Genomic DNA, 21963 nt, shown 5'->3' with positions numbered 1-21963 from the left:
TTTGTTTGGTTTTTCTCCCCTTAGACTATAAACAGACTCTATTAGCTGCAGTCGAGTGTGGAGCTATTTTTACCTTCTGCTGCATCTGTTTTTGCTACATAAAACATAAACATACTCAGTTTTTCTCAAGTATATGTTATAGAAGTAAGAGAGCATATGAAATCTCATTGCAACACCCCTCAAAAGTGATAATATCTCTGTTTGTTTCTCACGAGAAAGAAACTTACCCAAGTAAGGTCAGTGTTGAAATTATGCGTTGCTGCTCCACCCTTCCACACAGCCTTTGCCAACCTAGCAATAAAAAAAAGAAATTCAAAGAATGAACAAAAAAGAAAATGCTGAGAGCTTTCTTTTTGTTTTTCATGTTATTCACAGGCTGCCTGAAGAAGCCAGTCCATCATGTGATACACAACTATAAACAACAAGTCTTATTTAGAACAGTTGTACAGTTACTAATATTAATTACAATGCAGTGGTAACAGGTAGATTCAAACATGCTCTGGATGCTGTTTTAAATATCAGTAAGTTAAAGTTTTTGTTTAATATGTTGTTAATACTATGCACACGTGGTGTGGTGGTTAGCACTGTTGCGCTGATCCTGAGTTAAATTCCACCATCAGGCCGGGATCTTTCTTTGTAGAGTTTGCATGGTCTGTCCGTGTTCATGTGTGGGTACTGCGACATGCAGTTAGTGGGGATCGGTTAAATGGAAACTCTAAATTGCCCATAGTTCAGAATGTGAGTGCAAATAGTTGCCCTAAGATAGGTGGGATAGGCCCCAGCCCTCCCCCAAGGGACCCTAAAAGGATAAGCAGAAGATATATGTGTGTGTGTGTGTGTGTGTGTGTGTGTGTGTGTGTGTGTGTGTGTGTGTGTGTGTGTGTGTGTGTGTGTGTGTGTGTTAATAATGTCTTTTTAAAGGCTTTGTACTTCATATGTTTTTAGCTTACTACCGACTCAGTGGATTTAAATATATTATCTCCCCCTGCTGGTTGCTGGTATTGTATTTTTATACACATTAGAGGCAGCCTCAAAGACGTCCTTGGAACCTTTGTGTTAACATATGGAAAAATCACAGTTTGTTTTTATTATTTCAATCAGAATCAGAACACTTATTAATCCCTGAGGAAATTATATGGTTACAAGATAATAACAGTAACAGACTTAACTAAATTAAATAATATATTACAAACTTTACAAAACTCCAATGAAAGTGTCCTTCCATGTTCAGGAACCACACTCAACAGCGCAGAGGTGTGGACTCGAGTCACATGACTTGGACTCGAGTCAGACTCGAGTCATTAATTTTATGACTTTAGACTTGACTTGAAAAAATGTTCTAAGACTTGTGACTTGACTTGGACTTTTACACCAATGACTTGGGACTTGAATTGGACTTGAACCGGTTTACTTGAAAAGACTTGATATTTTACCCCAAATATAAAATTTAACATGCATATTATATAGAGATTGAAAATGTGACGTCATTCACGGGTAGAACCGCAAAGGATTCTGGGAACTCGTGGCAAGCGGTCAAGAGGTACAAGCGCACGCAGGCTTTCAATTAAAATCAGTTATACAGCGATAAAAAGAAACACAAAAATGTCAAGAAGCTGTTGTATTATTAACTGCAATAGCCGGTCGCATGACAGCCACGGGAAGCCGACGGGTAAAGAGATCGGTTGTTATCGGATTACGTCGTTGAAGAGAAATTGTTCGAGCCATGTTTCCGAAGTAACAAAGAGGCGACTGGATTGCAGCCATTCAAAGACCAATTATAACGTCCCAGAACCCTCCAGCTCACAGGTTAGTCTGCTCCAAGCATTTACACGAAGGTCAGTGTTTTTTAGTAGTTAATACGTCATTTTCATAACATAATTGGTGATATAGGTTACAAGCAAGTCTGGCGCTGAACAGAAATTGTCGCGCTATGCTCCTTTATTTATTGTGCATAAATAGTGAATTGTCCTGACACAATATTGCGTTTCGCTTCTGTTATTATGGTACATTGACAAAAACATATACTTTTATTCACAGGATAAAACAGGTTTTTTGTATCACTAATTGCCCAGTACGATTACAGCATACAGTATTATTGTCACTGCTACATTTCTGTGATGCTACCAGAAATTATTTCCACTGCTAATTAATTACCATTGAGCTCAAAGGTCCTATTAATAAACGGTTAACGAATGTGTATTTATGACGACAATTTGTGAGACTGGTAAACTTATGATACGTACGATGGTCTTTCGTTCTACACGGTGCATTTCAAGGTCCTGCACCCATCCGTCGGTAAACTGTACCTGGGCTTGTTGCAGTGACCTGAAGTTACTAAACTTCATGAGTGTATGCACTCACTCCAAGAAGCGTATAATTATAAATATGCATATAAATATGCTAAGATGAGATAGCTGACTTCATCTAACTAGCAAATGTTGTCCAGGCTACGTTGGTGATACAGTTTTTTTTAATGTGTATGATATTTTTGTCATGCGATTTTAAAGCCGGTCCTACAACCGCATCCAAGAATAACATGCAGCTTATCTCAGAACTGTCGGTGAAAATTATTCTTGGAGCTAGGTTTAATTGAGCTGCATTTTAAAGAGGTGCAATTTCACAATTTGTGTATATTTTCTAAGTTCACTATTTTGTCATGTGTTGAGAAAAACACAGATTTAAAAATTACATGGTCTAATATTTACATTTAGCATAACTGCAACATGCTTTTTTTCGGGGTTTTTTAAAGACTCGAAAGGACTTGAAATTCAAAGTTTAAGACTTGTGACTTGACTCGGACTTTTACACCAGTGACTTGAGACTCGACTCGGACTTGCCTGACATTACTTGAGACTTGACTTGAGACTTGAGGATAAAGACTTGAGACTTACTTGAGACTTGCAAAACAATGACTTGGTCCCACCTCTGCAACAGCGTTTCTGCACAGCCACTATACATTAGTTACCTTTTGATCTGGATTTTGCATTGAATTCTTTTCTAGCCACTTAGATGCTCTGAGGTTATGCAGTCTTTTATCGTTTTTTTTTAGTAAGGTAATTAGATATAAGGCATTCAGTGAGTGCACAATTGCCAGTAATAAGTTGGACTCACTATTGATGGATGTTGGGCATGAGTGCTCTGCCAGGGCTACCCTTTGTCCCCTTTGTTTTTGATTCATAATTTTTCTGGACAGAATTTCTCGGTGCAGAATTAAGGGTTCCACCCAGGTGGCCTCAGAATTTCATCTCTGCTTTTTGTGGTTGGTGTGGCCCTGTTGGTTTCATCCAGCTTGGGCTGGAGAAGTTCACATCCAATTGTTAAACAATGAGAATGAGCATCAAAGTCTGAGGCCATGGTCCTTAGCAGCAGTAGTCACATCGACATACCACACTGTATGAGTGTACTTTTTTCTCTCTCTTTTTTCTTCAGACTCTAAACAGCTTCTCTACCATCTTCTGACAAAGTCAGTTACTTTCTCAATTATGTGTTGAAGAAATAAAATAAATAAAATGAAATCTTATTGCAGTATACCTCAAAAGAAATCAACTTCTTTGTTTTTTTTTCTCCAGGGAAAGAAACTTACCAAAGTAAGGTCAGTGTTGAAATGAGGCGTTTGTCCTGAGCTACTCCACCCTTTCACACAGTCTTTGCTGTACATTTAAATAATTTTACAAAATGTTCAGTGAGTTGTTTTGTCTTCACCAGAGCACCTAAAAATGCAAATCTATCAACTGTGAAGAATATTGCAATTTTTACACATTTTTTTTAAAATATCACTCAGCTAAGGTTGTTGTCTGTTGTCAACTCAACCTGTGAGTTACAGACTGATGAACACTATGAGCTGATTGAGTAAGACGACACAAACGTTTTGAACAGGAAATGTTTTTAAAGCCTTCTGTGGAATGACGAAATACTGGACAGTATTGGAGGGGTGGGGGGAATTCAACTGATATCCTCCAGGTTTCCTGGATGATACAAGAGAAGAACATAAAAGCAGCAAATCCAGTGCATAACACTCAGAATACTTTCATCCCTACATATGAGGCTGAAACCCACAGAGTCAAACATCTACTGTAGGCTATCAGGCATACCATTTGACATGGTGAGTGGGGTATCAATTTAAATATTGTTCTTTTTAGGGCAGATTTCAGTAAAAATCAATTCAGCTTTAATTTAATGAACTTTTTTTTTATATGATGTTTACAGAATTCCTGCTTTGGACTAATTCAGACCCATGGATATAAGAGCTCGTGGATCAACTTCGCCTTTATTTGCTTAAGTATGTATATTTAATGCAACCACACCTTTAGTTAATTAAAAAGGTTTACAAATAATTTCTAAAAAATCCATCCTTTTTTTTAAACTACATTTGCATCTAATAAATATTGCTGTTCTCTATCCTTAGTGCTGTGCATGTGGACTAGTGTAGAGTGCTGGTCTTATTTCTATTCAAACAACACAATGACATGGGAAAATGCACGAAGCTGGTGCCAGGAGCACTACACAGACATGGTGGCCATCCAGAACCAGGAAGAGATCGAGCATCTTAACAACTGGCTGCCCAAGAAAAAAGGCTACTACTGGATTGGAATCCGTAAGATCAATAATGTCTGGACCTGGGTAGGAACCAACAAGCCTCTGACAGAGGAAGCAACCAACTGGGCAGAAGGAGAACCGAACAACAGCAAGAGTGACAAAAATGCAAAGATCAGTGAGGACTGTGTGGAGATGTATATTAAAAGAGATAAAGAACCAAGCAAGTGGAATGACGAGAGTTGTACAAAATCAAAGACTGCTCTGTGCTACACAGGTTAGCAAAAGTTTGGGACTAACATACTAGAGCAGCTTGTTTTAGCTGCTTCATGTTTGATATTCTTGTTCATATTTTCAATGATCTAAAAGCTTGCAATTATTTATTTGACATGTTCTGGTAGTATAATCAGTGTTGGTCAAGTTACTTGAAAAAGTAATTAGTAACTTATTAATGATTAAGTCTCCAAAAAAGTAATCCCGTTACTTTACTGGTTACTTATTTTCAAAAGTAATTAGTTACTTAGTTACTTTTGAAAAACATGATACACAACCTGAATAGGTAATACAACAATAGACCTTTCAGCCCAATTCTATTGTTTATGCATAATCCATCATATAAAATGTAATCAAATGGAAAGGCTCTTTTTAAAATTTGTTTTATTAGTTTTAATCTTTTAACTTTCTGCACATTGCATCAAGCAAAAAGTTATTTATATGCAAACATGTTTGACTTGAAGAAATTTGTTTAACATTTAAACCCATTTTCTGCACATTCCAGCACATAAAATAAAATATTTTTTTGTGTTTACACTCAGTCTTTGAAATAGATGCAAGTAAAACACAGCAAAAAATAAATAAAATCAAAGACTCAGCAGTTACTGCGTTACTGCTCATCTCTGCATATAATTAAGAAGACTTATGAAAGCATGTTTGCTTTCTGCAGCGGCTTGTAAGATTGACTCCTGTTTGCATGGAGAGTGTGTTGAAACCATCAACAGCCACAAATGTGATTGCTTTGAAGGGTTTTTTGGAGACAAGTGTGACCAAGGTATGAAAAAAAATGACCGCCTAGATTAAATCATATTTTAAGTCATGTAAAGGATTTAATATCTAATTGTGTGTTTTATTTGTTTTCAGCTGTGCAGTGTAACAAAAGCGAAGTTATTGCCCCAGAAAAAGGATCCCAAAATTGCTCTCACAAGTATGGTAGTTTCACCTATGAATCCTTGTGTCAGTATTCCTGTGAGGAAGGATACAAGCTGAGTGTGCAGACTCCTCTAAGGTGTACTTCCTCAGGGAAATGGTCAGAAAAGCCACCTTTGTGTGAATGTGAGTTGGAAATCTGCAGTAACAAGATAAATGAAGAGATGAGACATTACCCAGTAGCTACTGAAATTCTGAGATGCTATATTTTATTGATTGTTATGATTTTCTACACAGTGATGGAGTCATGGACTGATGTTTTTTCTCCTGTTGTCTACAGTGATTCAGTGTGAGAAGATGTCAGAGCCGACACATGGATCAATGAAATGCTCCGATCCTCTGGGCTCATTCAGCTATCAGTCCACCTGTACTTTTACCTGTGATGAAGGTTATGTACTGTCTGGATCTCCATCTCTGCAATGTGAAGCATCAGCAAATTGGAATGGATCCCAGCCATACTGTGTTGGTACGGCCACATGTTTTTACCTTTCATCGTTGTGTAGTTTTTGTTATTTGGAGGATGATTTGCATGATGATTAAAATAAAAGCTTTCATTTAACTCCTTCTGTTGCCTCTCTCTTTTGTAGCTGTTCAGTGCCCTGCGCTGCAAAACTTGACAAATGGCTTTGTCAGCTGTGGAGAAGATGCTGATACGAGGTTCAGCTACAAAAACACCTGCAGCTTCAGTTGTGACCAAGGTTACCATTTAGTGGGAGCCAGTAGAGTGACCTGCACATCAGGAGGTACATGGAATCAGCAGATTCCTCACTGTGAAGGTAAGAGGAACACGAAAAGTATAACCCACCATCTTCTATATCATGAGGACACGTTCAATAAAATACACATGTTTCTGTGTCAGCCATCCTTTGCCAGAATCCAGAGAGAGAAGCTCCCCTCATCATGCAGTGCAGTGAATCTGAGACTGAACTGCGACCAAACTCCACCTGCAGCTTCAGCTGTGAAGAAGGTTTTGAACTGCAGGGAGCAAACACCATCAAGTGTTCTGAGGACGGACAGTGGAATGAAAACATACCTACATGCAAAGGTCTGAAAGACTAATTATATCAATATTTACTACAAACAGTGTTTACCCATTGTAGCACTTTTATTTTAAGTCTCTTTAACTATGATATATTTTATTGATCTCCTTCTGTTTCCCTTTTGTAGCAAAAGGATGTCCTGCTCCAGAGGTCCCAACAAATGGTCAGATAAGCTGCAGCCCTTCTCTGTCTTCATTTCTTAGTCATGACACACCCCATCCACTTGGCATGGTTTGTCATTTTACATGTGATGAAGGACATGAGCTGCAAGGTGCACACAGCATGGAGTGTACACATCCAGGCCAATGGACCTCCAGATCACCAACCTGCACAGGTACATGTGAACCCATTTTACCTGGATTACTTGTTCAAAACGTCATTTGCATGTTCAGAATCTTACGAGCACAGGTGAGATCACTTTTTCAATATGCAATATCTTCCTTTCTTTTACAACAGCTGTTACATGTTTGTTGCTTGAGGCTCCTGAAAACGGTCACATCAGTTGTTCCAGCACTGAGTCAGTTTACAGCTCTCAGTGCTCCTTCACCTGTGACCAAGGCTACTCATTAGAAGGACCTGAGCTGCTGACATGTGGTCATCATGGCAACTGGACTGCAGAGAAACCCACCTGTCAAGGTAAACGAACAAATGTGAATCAAATAGAACAAGAACTTTAAATGCATGTAGCCGCTAAGACTGGTGGACCTAAATCTTCACCACCACCTCTTTATACATACAAGCGACAAGGGGAGTGAGCGGGTCAGCGCTCAGGGCACAGAAACTAAGCTGGCTTCAAACACCATTTACTTTCCATAAAAAAAACACAGCCAGAGTCACAAATACAAGATAAAATTCCCCGTATACAATAAAAATAGTGTTGCAACCCGCTAAAAACCCTGCCGGCAGAAATAACTATACAATATTAAAACAAGGCTAAATGAATGTTTTCCATATGCTAAAATTACCCTCCCATAGTCCCATAATCCCACAGTCCAGCCACACATGGGCGAATGGTCCTTATATGAAAGAGACAGGAGAGGAACTTCTCTTCCGGGATGGGGAAACTCGTCAGCAACAGACCAGGGAGGGGGCTCCTATCGCAGACCTGTCTCCTCCTGACAGCGCGTCGCCGCACAGTCCCGCCCCACTCCACACCTGAACACGGCCTCCCTCGTCTCACCGTCAGATGCAGGCAGAAGGGCATCCCTGCCCTGTTGTGCATTGCAGCCATCGCCACCCACTGTTGCCGTTCCTGCATTGGGAGTGGATCGCCGAACGACTCGCGGCACCCCACAGTCAGGCAGCAGTTCCTTCCACACACGTGCGGGCTTGCACGCGCTCCTTTTTCTCCTGCCCACCTTTCGTGCGTCACTCTCTCTTCTTTTGTCTCTGTGCTCACCATCCCCTTTAACAGGTCAACCTGGCGGCTGATAGGCCACCTTGGGGAACGCCCCCACCTAACAGGTGCCTACAATTGTCTGTTTAGTCCACAGTGGGTTAAAGGAACATGGTATAACGTTAACACAAATATAAACATGAGGATAAAACCATGCAGTATAAATATCAATAAACAAACATGCAATATAAATATCCCAATAAAATCATGCAAATAAAATCAACACTATGTACCAATACACAGATTGAAGCTATTGCAGTTTCACAGTGTATTAGATGGAAGAGTTGTACAAGGAGATGGCCACAGGCAGGAATGATTTCCTGTGTCGTTCAGTGGTAGTCTTTGGTAATCTCAGTCTCTCACTAAATGTGCTCCGGTGACTAGCCAGCACGTCATGGAGTGGGTGGAAGGTATTATTCAGCATTGTCCTTATCTTGGACAACATCCGCCTCTCAGACACCACCCTAAGGGAGTCCAGCTCCATCCCCACAACATTACTGGCCTTGCAGATCAGTTTTTTTAGTATGTTGGCTTCTGCGACCCTCAACCTGCTGCCCCAGCATGCAACAGCATAGAGGATGGCACTGGCCACAACAGTCTCATAGAAAGTTCTAAACATTGTCCGACAGATGTTGAAAGACCTCCGACCCCCCAGAAAATAGAGACAACTCTGGCCCTTCCTGTGAAGTGTAGTGGTGTTTTAACCTAGTCCAGTTTATTGTCTAAGTGTACTCCAAGGTATTAATCGTTCTCCACAATGTCCACATTATATAGAAAATGGGTGGGTTATAAAGAGGGAGCAATACAAACATTATGAAATATGACTAATGTGAACATTTTGAAGTAAAAAGTGTGTAAGTGTGCATGTCACACAGCGGAAATTTGTGTTTTTATGTTTTATCACCCTTTTTGCACACGCTCAGTAAAATACCAAAGTAAAATAGCAAATAAAATAACAAATGACAAAGTTTACAGGTTAGTCAAATGTCAGTTATATATATTCCACCCCTGTAATATTCTTCATATTTATAATTCAGTGATTGTATTTATTAATGCTATTTCTTAAATTTGTAAACTCTGTAACATATTGTATTATTTAAATAGTTTAGTCTGTTACTGTTACTGTCTTGGAGCAACTGTAACCCACGTAATTTCCTTAGGGATTATTAAAGTAGTCTGATTCTGATATATCATGAGGACACGTTCAATAAAATACACATGTTTCTGTGTCAGCCATCCTTTGCCAGAATCCAGAGAGAGAAGCTCCCCTCATCATGCAGTGCAGTGAATCTGAGACTGAACTGCGACCAAACTCCACCTGCAGCTTCAGCTGTGAAGAAGGTTTTGAACTGCAGGGAGCAAACACCATCAAGTGTTCTGAGGACGGACAGTGGAATGAAAACATACCTACATGCAAAGGTCTGAAAGACTAATTCTATCAATATTTACTACAAACAGTGTTACTCCAGTTTTTTTCTTGGATTGATTATGTCATGACATATTAGTAATATTTTACTCTTTTGTTTCCCTTTTGTAGCAAAAGGATGTCCTGCTCCAGAGGTCCCAACAAATGGTCAGATAAGCTGCAGCCCTTCTCTGTCTTCATTTCTTAGTCATGACACACACCATCCACTTGGCATGGTTTGTCATTTTACATGTGATGAAGGACATGAGCTGCAAGGTGCACACAGCATGGAGTGTACACATCCAGGCCAATGGACCTCCAGATCACCAACCTGCACAGGTACATGTGAACCCATTTTACCTGGATTACTTGTTGTTCAAAACTTCATTTGCATGTTCAGAATCTTACGAGCACAGGTGAGATCACTTTTTCAATATGCAATATCTTCCTTTCTTTTACAACAGCTGTTACATGTTTGTTGCTTGAGGCTCCTGAAAACGGTCACATCAGTTGCTCCAGCACTGAGTCAGTTTACAACTCTCAGTGCTCCTTCACCTGTGACCAAGGCTACTCATTAGAAGGACCTGAGCTGCTGACATGTGGTCATCATGGCAACTGGACTGCAGAGAAACCCACCTGTCAAGGTAAATGAGCAACAACAGATCAAATGGTACACAAAATGTAAATGTGCACACTTACAAATCTCTGTTCAAAAGTTCACATTATTCACGTTTTACAATGTTTCCACAGCTCCTGCTCCAGTAGCTGCAGTTACCGTTGGTGTGGCAACAGGGGCTACTGCCTTGTTATCTGGTGTGTTTATGGCTTTGTGGCTCTTGAAAAAAATGAAGAAGAAAGCTGACGCATATGAGCTGAGCAGGTAAGAGAAGGATTCACCTCTTTGTTTCCTTCATCTTTCTTTTGAAGTTTGTTGTGTTCTCTGCTGTGTTTCTGAATATGTTGACTTTGAAAAAACTGAAGACCAAATCAGTTATGTATGAACTCAGCAGGTTAGGTTTCACCTCTTTTCAAAACTGTTTTTTAAGTTTGTTGAATTTAGTTGCTCATATTCTTCTCTCTTTTATTACAGCAACTCTGACATAGAGGCTCCTCTACAGAGCTACAAAAAGCAGTGACAGCCTGATGTAGAAGACATTTCTGTTCTTTGTAGACAACTACAGACAGTATATATTTCAAAACAGCAATGTGAAAATATGAATCATATATACTAATTTAAAAGGAGTATAAAATAAGTAAACCCAGTGTCACAAGAAGTGAGTGGATGTGACATTTGCAGATTATATTATAGGCTTGATCATATTTGGCTGAATTTTTCAAACAAAATGTGCTGACATATATTTCCTCCAAAAGGGAGTTTTAAATTGAACATATTGTTCTACAACTTAATGCAAATGCTGGGAAGGTGGCATTATCCATGTTTTTGTAAATATTATATAGCATCGTGTGAATCTTGTGTGTATAACATTGTGTTTTGTTAAGTTACCATTACACTTTAAAACTGATATGTTATATTTTCAGTCCTAGATGGTTGGAAATGTTGTGGTATACATGAAAAACTAAGAAGAATTCATTTTAAAAAAAATCATCCAGAGAACATTTTGTTACATATTTTATTTTTTAATTCCTTGTTCAGCATATTGCTAATTAAAAATGAATTGGACACTTATCCTTATCTTTGGTGGGTTTTAATGCCAACACTAGCAAAATGTGTGGCTGCTGGGGAAAGATTAGGACAATAATAAGTTGGAACTCTGTCACATCTTCCACTTAATTATTACATTAACAGCTGTTCTGAATGTTTCCAGGTAGTTGTTGGCTGAGACAACTCAGTTCTAAACATATTATTACTCTATCAAAACAATGAACTGAACCCAGGCCAGGCAGTGGTGCCAGATCCACAGTCATGGCGGTGATCCAAAACTAAAAGAATTACTACCTAGTCTCCATCCTACCACAGAAATATTGTTTCTTGTATTTCTTGACTGTATTCATCAGAAACCCCACGAATAAAAGTTGAACTTAGACTGGAAATAACAACACATTGGCAGGTTATGTTGTGTGGCAGGTAGGATGTAGGACCCAAATACAGGACTCACAGACACGAAAGGATGAACTCAAAAAGGAAGCTTTGTTGCGCTGTAGCAAACACATACTAGAAACAAAATTCAAAAGCAGAAAACTAGAAACTACAGACAAGGAACATAAACACTAGGAAACTAGAAACTGGGACGCTAGAAACTAGGTGCAAGGAAACACAAAGCACATGGAAGTGGTACAACACAAGAAAAGGGAATGGAAAACACAGGGCTTAAATATACAAGGGAGTAATGAGAGAATGGGAAACAGGAGGGAACCACAGCTGGGACTAATAAGACATAATGAGACAAGGGGAAGCACTGACATAGGACACAGACTTTCAAAGTAAAACAGGAAACACGAGAAAATCACAAAGACGCAGACCCTGAGACCAAAATCCTCGGACTAAAAATATAACACAAGCAGAACCAAAACCCATGAATAACAATAATCAAAGAATTGAACTAAAACACACACAAAACACTGGGCCACAGACCCGGTACCGTGACACACATGGACCAACCGGTGTCGGGGTCATTACTCAAAAAACAGTAATGAATTATATATTATTTGTTTCTCTTCTGAAAAGTAATTCAGTGCATTACTTAATTACATAATTCATATGGACTTGATCTGGCTATTGCTCAAAGCATCCTAAAGTCATGCACTCTTCGATGATTTTTACTTTAGATAGATAAATAGTCTGATATAAGCCATTTCATTTGTGCGCAAATGTTGCCAAAGTTTGTTTTGTGTGCCAATTATTTGTAGTCAACATCAGTGGGTGTTGGATTCAGCCAAAGCAGCTCTTTTTGTTACCAATTCTGTTCATAATTTTCATGGACAGAATTTCTAGGTGGAGCCTAGTAGCTGAAGGTTTCTTCCAAGGTGGCCTCAGGATCTCATCTCTGCTTCTTGTGGGTGATGTAGTCCTGCTTTCTTCATGAGGTGGTGGTCTTACACTGGAGCAGTTCATGGCCACGTGCCAGAATAAGATTGAACTCTTCCAAGTCTGAGTCATATGGCCCTGAAAAAGCCTGAAAACAGTTGAGTTTCCACTTTGGGTTAATGTTGAGTTGCTGCCCATAGTGGAAGACCTTTAATATCACAGAGGTCTTGTTCACAGGTTAGAGGAGAGGGAAGAGGGAGATTGACAGATGGATTTGGATCATGGCTACAGTGATGTGGACACTGCACTGCATGGTGAAGGGAGAGCTGTCCATAAAAGCAAAGCTGTCAGTTTACTAGTCGATCTATGTCCCCACCCTAAACTATGGTTATGAGCTTTGCAGTCCTGAATTTTTTCTTGCTATTTTCCTAGCTGCCATCACGTGTGACAACACTGGGCTCTTGCTTGTGCAGGTAGTAAATTAAAATTTTAGATATAGTTAGATATAGCAGTAAATACTAACAAAAATCAAGGCTGCTACATTGATTCCAATTCTATAAAATCATTACAGTTTATTATTACCAATGACCAGAGCAGTAGCACTACTACCACATACTTATATCACATTCAAAATGCCCATCCAAAGAGTGGTACATGCAGCAGCACATTGGTACTTTTAGTACAATACATTACAGATGGTACATCACTTGTTTTTGCCCTCAACTGTGGAATTTTCCACTCTGCTTGTCCTGATAACAGATACCATAACTGCTCAAGTGAAAATTGAGAAACACTGAAAACAAACTGTCTGAGCTTCAACCATTTAATGGTTTGACTTATTGTTTCTTTGCTTTCCAGTGAATAATTCTTCTTATTATTATTATTATGAAATTATTATGATGGCAGTAGTAGTGTCAGACTGATATACCATGCTTTATGACTGCATGATAAAAATAAGAGGTTTATTTTGGGGGGATTTTGTCTGATACGTTGCAGCTGTAAAGGCTCTGTTTAATATGTTGTAAATTATGTAATTTCCTACACCATCTCTTTATCAGTATATGTTATATACAATATTTCTGTACAGTCCTTTCAAAAATAAATGTCAATAAATACAATATAAATATCATGGTACTTTGTGTCTGTGTGTTTATGTGTCTTCAGAGTGCTATTGGTGGTTGAGTGACACCCTTCCTGGAAGGAAGCTGTGGAAGAAATGATATTACAATGATGATCATTGGCGAAGTCCCTGGTGGGAAGATAATACTGTTTTGCCATTTGGTGGAAACACCATCACACCAAACCCAAACCCCATATTCATAACCCTAGCGATAGCCCCATGACCCTAACCCTAATGATGTTTACATCCTAACCCTCAACCCTAACATTGAACCTTTGTTGGATGTTTTCCTGAGCGGACAATAGCAGGGTGTTTTTTCCATGTTGCAAAACTATGACGTCACAAAAATATGATTAGTAACTTGCAGTGTTAAACCTGGACCAACATTAATTATGGTGATGCAGGAACAACACCAACATGAGGATATCAGATACATCATCATCAGATTGCACCTAATGAGGTTCCAAACTGGGTACCTGCAGAGCCAGATAACATACCCTTTCAGGACTGTGTGGAGATACATTGCAAGGAAGAGATAAATGGCCTGTATTTGTATAGCACTTTACTAGTCCCTAAGGACCCCAAAGCGCTTTACACATCCAGTCATCCACCCATTCACACACCGGTGATGGCAGCTACATTGTAGCCACAGCTACCCTGGGGCGCACTGACAGAGGCGAGGCTGCCAGACACCGGCGCCACCGGGCCCTCTGACCACTACTAGTAGGCAACAGGTGAAGCGTCTTGCCCAAGGACACAGCGACCGAGACTGCCCAAGCCAGGGCTCGAACCGGCAACCTTCCGATTACAAGGCGAACTCCCAACTCTTGAGCCACGATCACCCCAAGAGAGACATAACCAAGTGGAACAATGAGAAATAAATGCAGTAACAAGAAAGAATCTGTCGCTACACCTTTTCCTTTCCCGAAGCTCTTTCCTGACTGTTATTTTAGCATTTATTACTTTTAGGTTGTAAATTGCAATCTTGTGCAAACATTAGTCCTTTAGTGTTATTGCATACTGTATGGAAACCATGTGAAAATACAACTGTCAGCGTCATTCTAGTTTCCAAGGATTGTTGTTATATTTCTGAGTTGCACAAACCACTAACCGCACAAAATTACTAACTTTTTATTCTTAGTTTGTCTTTTTATGTGCCACAAAAAGAGATATGCTGTTTTTCGTAAACTGGAACACATTAAAAAATAACAGCTCTTGATGTTCTCCCACTCCCCCAGTCCATTCTCTGGTAGCGTAAATTTATATCCATTTCACAAAGTTTTATATTGTAGATTCTTCAAAATAGCCACCCTTTGATCTGATTACTGCTTTGCACACTCTTGGCATTCTCTCGATGAGCTTCATGAGGTCGTCACCTGAAATGGTTTTCCGACAGTCTTGAAGGAGTTCCCAGAGATGCTGAGCACTTGTTGGCCCTTTTGCCTTCCTTCTGCGCTCCATCTCATCCCAAACCTTCTCGATTGAGTTTAGGTCAGGTGACTGAGGAGGCCAGGCCATCTTGCGCAGCACTCCATCACTCTCCTTCTTGGTCAAATAGCCCTTACACAGCCAGGAGGTGTATTTGGGGTCATTGTCCTGTTAAAAAATAAATGATGGTCTAACGAAACGCAAACTGGATGGGACTGCATGTTGCTGCAGGATGCTGTGGGAGCCACGCTGGTTCTTTTTGCCTTTAATTTTGAATTAATCTCCAACAGTGTCACCACCATACCACCCCTACAACATCACTCCTGCATGCTTCACAGTGGGAACCATGCATGTAGAGACCATCCGTTCACCTTTTCTGTGTCACACTGTTTGCGACTGCACTTGGGGACATATTCAAATGACTGACTGACTGACTTCCAGTTCTTAAAATAATGATGGACTGTCATTTCTCTTCATTAGCTGATTGGTTCTTGTCATAATATGAATTCCGATTTTCCAAATAGAGCTGTCAGCTGTGTACCAACCTGACTTCTGCACAAGCCAACTGATGGTCCAAACCCCATTAAGAAGGCAAGAAATTCCACAAATGAACCCTGACAAGACACACCTGTGAAGTGAAAAGCATTTCAGGTCACTACATCATGAAAGCTCATTGAGAAAAGGCCAAGGGTTTGAAGCGCTGTCAACAAAGACCCCGGCCTGATGTTGGAATTGAACTCAGGACCTTCTTGCTGTGCGGCAACAGTGCTAACCACCGTGCCACCGAGCTGCCAATATAAGACATATTTGGAGTTATTTATAGATTTTTTCTTTGCTGCATAATTCTATATATCTTGCTTCAGATATTTGATTTCAGCATGCATCTACAATGTAGAAAGTAGGGAAAATAAAGAAAAACTATTAAAATGAGATGGTGTGTCCAAACTTTGACTTTTGTAGTGTGTATGTATATATATTTTTATAAACCTGAACCAAAGAACCGACCTCTTTCTCAAATTAATATATTTTCTTTTTATTTTCATCTTCGGCAATTCCATGCAAACCTTTCCCCATCCAGATCAAGGCTCTAACCATTGTTTTTATCTGTTTGGGTCTAAAGGTCTAATCTTTTCCTGCTTTTTGGCTTTCTGTTGGTGGGCACACCCCAACTCATCTATCAAGCCAGCAGACCTTGGAGCTATTCTCTTCCTCTACATTAATGTACGGCAACAGGAAACTGATAATTTTTAAAAACTAATATTTCAGATGTCGAAGTTTAAAAAAATAGTTTTGACTGTTTATCATCGTTACACAGTGTCTAGCTTAGAAACACAACAATTTCAGTGGGAGTAGCATGAACATGCAGTCACCCCATTTGTCACCCCGATTAGCTGCATTGTTGCAGAGCCAAGTAAGCCCCATCTCACCCTAAAAGTCAACCTGGGAGTTCAGTACTGAGAACGACCAGCCAATGCTTTTGTGCAGGAAATGTTTTTAAAGCCTTTTGTGGAATGGAGCAGTATTGGGGGGGATTCCATGGAAACCTTCCAGGTTTCCTGAATGACACTAGAGAAGCGTATAAAACCTGGAAATCCAGTGCATAACGCAGAGAATCATCCCTACACATACTAAGGCTGAAAGCTAGAGAATCAAGTGCCTTCTGGAGTTTATCAGGCATATCATTTAAAATGGTGAGTGGAAGGGATATCAATTTAAATATTATTCATTTTAATGTAAATTAATTTGGTTTTAATTTAATGCACCTTTAAATTATTTTTACAGGATTCCTTCTTTGGACTAACCCATGGATATAAGAGCTCTGCCTCATGGATCAACTTCGCCGTTATTTGTTCAAGTATGTACATTTATTGCCAGAAGAGCCTTGAGCGTCTCAATAAAAAGTTTTAGAACCAGCTAGAATAGGATTGCCCTGTGTTCACTGTACATGTATGACAAAATTGTGGGTGCTCCACACCAAGTGTGCAGGAATAAAATATAAATAGTAAGACAGCAAAAATAAACAACAAATAAGAGAAATTTATACAGGATGAAGAATATATACGGGAGGGACAAAGGCACCCAATACTAAAAACACTCATTAGAGAGCAAATTAGTTAATAGAATTTTTTTAAATCTCTCCTTTTCTCCCCATTTACATCTACTATATGTCACTGTCTCTATTTAAGTGCTGTGCATGTGGACTAGTGTAGAGTCTTGGTCTTACTTCTACTCGGACAACGCAATGACATGGGATGATGCACGAAGCTGGTGCCAGGAGCACTACACAGACATGGTGGCCATCCAGAACCAGGAGGAGCTTGAGCATCTTAACAACTGGCTGCCCAAGAAAAATGGCTACTACTGGATTGGGATTCGTAGGATTAATAATGTCTGGACCTGGGTAGGAACCAACAAGCCTCTGACAGAAGAAGCAACCAACTGGGCAAAAGGAGAACCGAACAATAACGAGGGTGACAAAAACACAGGCATGCATGAGGATTGTGTGGAGATGTATATTAAAAGAGATAAAGAACCAGGCAAGTGGAATGACGAGAGATGTACAAAATCAAAGACTGCTCTGTGCTACACAGGTGAGCAAAAATCACACTCTTGAAAAACTAATTTTTGCTGCTGTGTTGCTGTTCTTTAATAGGTGATCTACTGATCTGAAAGTTAAAAATGATGTTTCTGACATATTGTTTTAGTATATTTACCAACCTTTATAGAAGTGTGTCTGTTTTTTCCAGCGGCTTGTAAGATTGACTCCTGTTTCCACGGAGAGTGTGTTGAAACCATCAACAGCCACAAATGTGATTGCTTTGAAGGGTTTTTTGGACACAAGTGTGACCAAGGTGAGAAAAAATCTGATAGCGTAGTTTAAATACCGTAAATGTCGGGCTATAAGCCGCTACTTTTTGCACAAGCTTTGAACCCTGCGGCTTTTAGTCAGGTGCGGCTTTTCTATAGATTGTCCATGATTTTTGTCATATCGTAAGACGATTTGTTTTGTTTGTTCCGCTGTTGTACGGCACTACGTTGCCTGGCGGAAGGATCGGGGTTCAAGAGTGGTATGTTGGTCACATGTCCATCCGCCAGGCAACATAGTGCCGTACAAGTAGCGCGAAAAACAAACTTCAAAGTAGCGCTATGCGTTCAGCTGGAGTCGTGGATGATGAGCGGCGATAAACTTGCGAAAAGCAAGTTGTGCTCAACTCTACCGGTGGATTCTGACAGCGTGGAAAAGTGTGCAAACATCCACGATCACCAACGGATTTCGAAGGGCTGGACTGCTGCATGATGAAGAGGAGGACACCGCCACGGCCCTTCAGAGGGTGTTCGACTCCGACACTGACAATGACAATGAGGATTATCTTTGGTTTTGAAAGTGACAACGAAGGAAAGAAGCTGAGAGTGGATGACGAAGCCATCCTGAGCCTGTTCGTTTCCGACACTGGAGAAGAGGACTTTGGTGGTTTTAGTGCGCAGGAAGATGGTGGTGAATGACTGACTTTTCTTCTTGTTAAAGCCGTGTCACTGCACCTGAGCCTAAAAGGTAGTCTGAATCTATTTTTCTGGTGTGCTGTAGGTTACTGTTATGTACTACATTTGTTACTCATTTATGAAGCACAGCACATGTGCAAATATGTACCCATAACTTGATTTTCAAAATATTAATAAAAGTGATGTCTCCAAACAGCCATCTCTTTCCTGACAATTCGCTTTGTGCATATTCTCTTACATATGATAAGTCAATATTGAAACACCTGCGGCTTTTGGTCAGGTGCGGCTAATGTATGTACAAAACAGGATTTTCCCCTGATTTTAGCTTGTGCGGCTAATATTCAGGTGCGCTTTGTAGTCCGGGAAATACGGTACATATTTTAAGTCATGTAAAGGATTTAATTAATATCCAACTGTGTTGTTGTTTTTTTGTTGTCAGTTGTGCAGTGTAACAAAGGTGAAGTGGTTGTTCCAGATAAAGGACATGTAAATTGCTCTCACAACTATGGCAGTTTCTCCTATGACTCCTTGTGTCAGTATTCCTGTGAGGAAGGATACAAGCTGAGTGTGCCAGGACCTTTGAGGTGTACTTCCTTAGGAAAATGGTCAGAAAAACCCCCTACATGTGAAAGTGAGTTTAAGTGCTAATAGCTTATAATATTGCTACTACTTTTTGTTACTTTTATTATTTTCTACACAGTGATGGAGTCATGGCGTAATGCTTTATTCCCCTCTGTTGTCTACAGTGATTCAGTGTGAGAAGATGTCAGAGCCGACACGTGGATCAATGAAATGCTCCGATCCTCTGGGCTCATTCAGCTATCAGTCCACCTGTACTTTTACCTGTGATGAAGGTTATGTACTGTCTGGATCTCCATCTCTGCAATGTGAAGCATCAGCAAATTGGAATGGATCCCAGCCATACTGTGTTGGTACGGCCACATGTTTTTAACCTTTCATCATTGTGTAGTTTTTGTTATTTGGAGGATGATTTGCATGATGATTAAAATAAAAGCTTTAATTTAACTCCTTCTGTTGCCTCTCTCTTTTGTAGCTGTTCAGTGCCCTGCGCTGCAAAACTTGACAAATGGCTTTGTCAGCTGTGGAGAAGATGCTGATACGAGGTTCAGCTACAAAAACACCTGCAGCTTCAGTTGTGACCAAGGTTACCATTTAGTGGGAGCCAGTAGAGTGACCTGCACATCAGGAGGTACATGGAATCAGCAGATTCCTCACTGTGAAGGTAAGAGGAACACGAAAAGTATAACCCACCATCTTCTATATCATGAGGACACGTTCAATAAAATACACATGTTTCTGTGTCAGCCATCCTTTGCCAGAATCCAGAGAGAGAAGCTCCCCTCATCATGCAGTGCAGTGAATCTGAGACTGAACTGCGACCAAACTCCACCTGCAGCTTCAGCTGTGAAGAAGGTTTTGAACTGCAGGGAGCAAACACCATCAAGTGTTCTGAGGACGGACAGTGGAATGAAAACATACCTACATGCAAAGGTCTGAAAGACTAATTATATCAATATTTACTACAAACAGTGTTACTCCAGTTTTTTTCTTGGATTGATTATGTCATGACATATTAGTAATATTTTACTCTTTTGTTTCCCTTTTGTAGCAAAAGGATGTCCTGCTCCAGAGGTCCCAACAAATGGTCAGATAAGCTGCAGCCCTTCTCTGTCTTCATTTCTTAGTCATGACACACCCCATCCACTTGGCATGGTTTGTCATTTTACATGTGATGAAGGACATGAGCTGCAAGGTGCACACAGCATGGAGTGTACACATCCAGGCCAATGGACCTCCAGATCACCAATCTGCACAGGTACATGTGAACCCATTTTACTTGGATTACTAGTTGTTCACAACTTCATTTGTATGTTAATGACATGAAAGTCACATCTTCCTGTCCTTTACAACAGCTGTTACATGTTTGTTGCTTGAGGCTCCTGAAAACGGTCACATCAGTTGCTCCAGCACTGAGTCAGTTTACAACTGTCAGTGCTCCTTCACCTGTGACCAAGGCTACTCATTAGAAGGACCTGAGCTGCTGACATGTGGTCATCATGGTAACTGGACTGCAGAGAAACCCACCTGTCAAGGTAAAAAAAAACAACAACAACGGATTAAAACAAACAACAAATTTGAGATATAAAAGCTTCACATTATTCCCATTTAATAATGCTTTTATAGCTCCCTCTCTATAACCCACCCATCTTCTATACAATGAGGGCACATTCAATAAAATACACATGTTTCTGTGTCAGCCATCCTTTGCCAGAATCCAGAGAGAGAAGCTCCCCTCATCATGCAGTGCAGTGAATCTGAGACTGAACTGCGACCAAACTCCACCTGCAGCTTCAGCTGTGAAGAAGGTTTTGAACTGCAGGGAGCAAACACCATCAAGTGTTCTGAGGACGGACAGTGGAATGAAAACATACCTACATGCAAAGGTCTGAAAGACTAATTATATCAATATTTACTACAAACAGTGTTACGCCAGTTTTGTTTTTTTTTTGATTGATTATGTCAAAATATGTTAATAATATTTTCCTATTTTCTTTTTGTAGCAAAAGGATGTCCTGCTCCAGAGGTCCCAACAAATGGTCAGATAAGCTGCAGCCCTTCTCTGTCTTCATTTCTTAGTCATGACACACCCCATCCACTTGGCATGGTTTGTCATTTTACATGTGATGAAGGACATGAGCTGCAAGGTGCACACAGCATGGAGTGTACACATCCAGGCCAATGGACCTCCAGATCACCAACCTGCACAGGTACATGTGAACCCATTTTACTTGGATTACTTGTTGTTCACAATTTCATTTGCATGTTCAGAATCTTACGAGCACAGGTGAGATCACTTTTTTAATATGCAATATCCTCCTGTCCTTTACAACAGCTGTTACATGTTTGTTGCTTGAGGCTCCTAAAAACGGTCACATCAGTTGTTCCAGCACTGAGTCAGTTTACAACTCTCAGTGCTCCTTCACCTGTGACCAAGGCTACTCATTAGAAGGACCTGAGCTGCTGACATGTGATCACCATGGCAACTGGACTGCAGAGAAACCCACCTGCCAAGGTAAATGAGCAACAACAGATCAAAGGGGAAAGCAAAAGTTCACACTATTCACATTTCACTGTGTTTCCACAGCTCCTGCTCCAGTTGCAGCAGTCACTGCTGGTGTAGCCACAGGAGGGATTGCCTTCCTCTCTGGTGTGCCTATGGCTATGTGGATCTTTAAAAAACTGAAGAAATCAAAGAAGTTTGAACAGGTTAGAAAAGAATTTACCTCGTTTGAAATCATATATGTGTCTTTTGGGGTTTTCTGATTTTTC

The 21963-nt window shown here is 40.1% G+C and overlaps 1 protein-coding gene across 1 annotated transcript in view; it reads left to right on the top strand.

Moving 5' to 3' along the window:
• Window positions 1–21963, top strand: part of LOC113015922 (P-selectin-like) — a 39078-nt gene that overhangs the window by 16882 nt on the left and 233 nt on the right. Inside the window, exons 14-26 of the mRNA XM_026158296.1 lie at window positions 6596–6781; window positions 6904–7110; window positions 7233–7412; window positions 9406–9591; window positions 9710–9916; window positions 10042–10221; window positions 19939–20124; window positions 20243–20449; window positions 20547–20726; window positions 20892–21077; window positions 21195–21401; window positions 21527–21706; window positions 21779–21900. Of these exons, the coding sequence (XP_026014081.1) occupies window positions 6596–6781; window positions 6904–7110; window positions 7233–7412; window positions 9406–9591; window positions 9710–9916; window positions 10042–10221; window positions 19939–20124; window positions 20243–20449; window positions 20547–20726; window positions 20892–21077; window positions 21195–21401; window positions 21527–21706; window positions 21779–21900 (2414 nt within the window). The remainder of the gene's footprint in view (window positions 1–6595; window positions 6782–6903; window positions 7111–7232; window positions 7413–9405; window positions 9592–9709; window positions 9917–10041; window positions 10222–19938; window positions 20125–20242; window positions 20450–20546; window positions 20727–20891; window positions 21078–21194; window positions 21402–21526; window positions 21707–21778; window positions 21901–21963) is intronic.

This window comes from Astatotilapia calliptera, chromosome 23, assembly GCF_900246225.1.
Source record: "Astatotilapia calliptera chromosome 23, fAstCal1.2, whole genome shotgun sequence".
Lineage (NCBI taxonomy): Eukaryota > Metazoa > Chordata > Actinopteri > Cichliformes > Cichlidae > Astatotilapia > Astatotilapia calliptera.
This window is presented reverse-complemented; position numbering and strand designations above follow the sequence as displayed.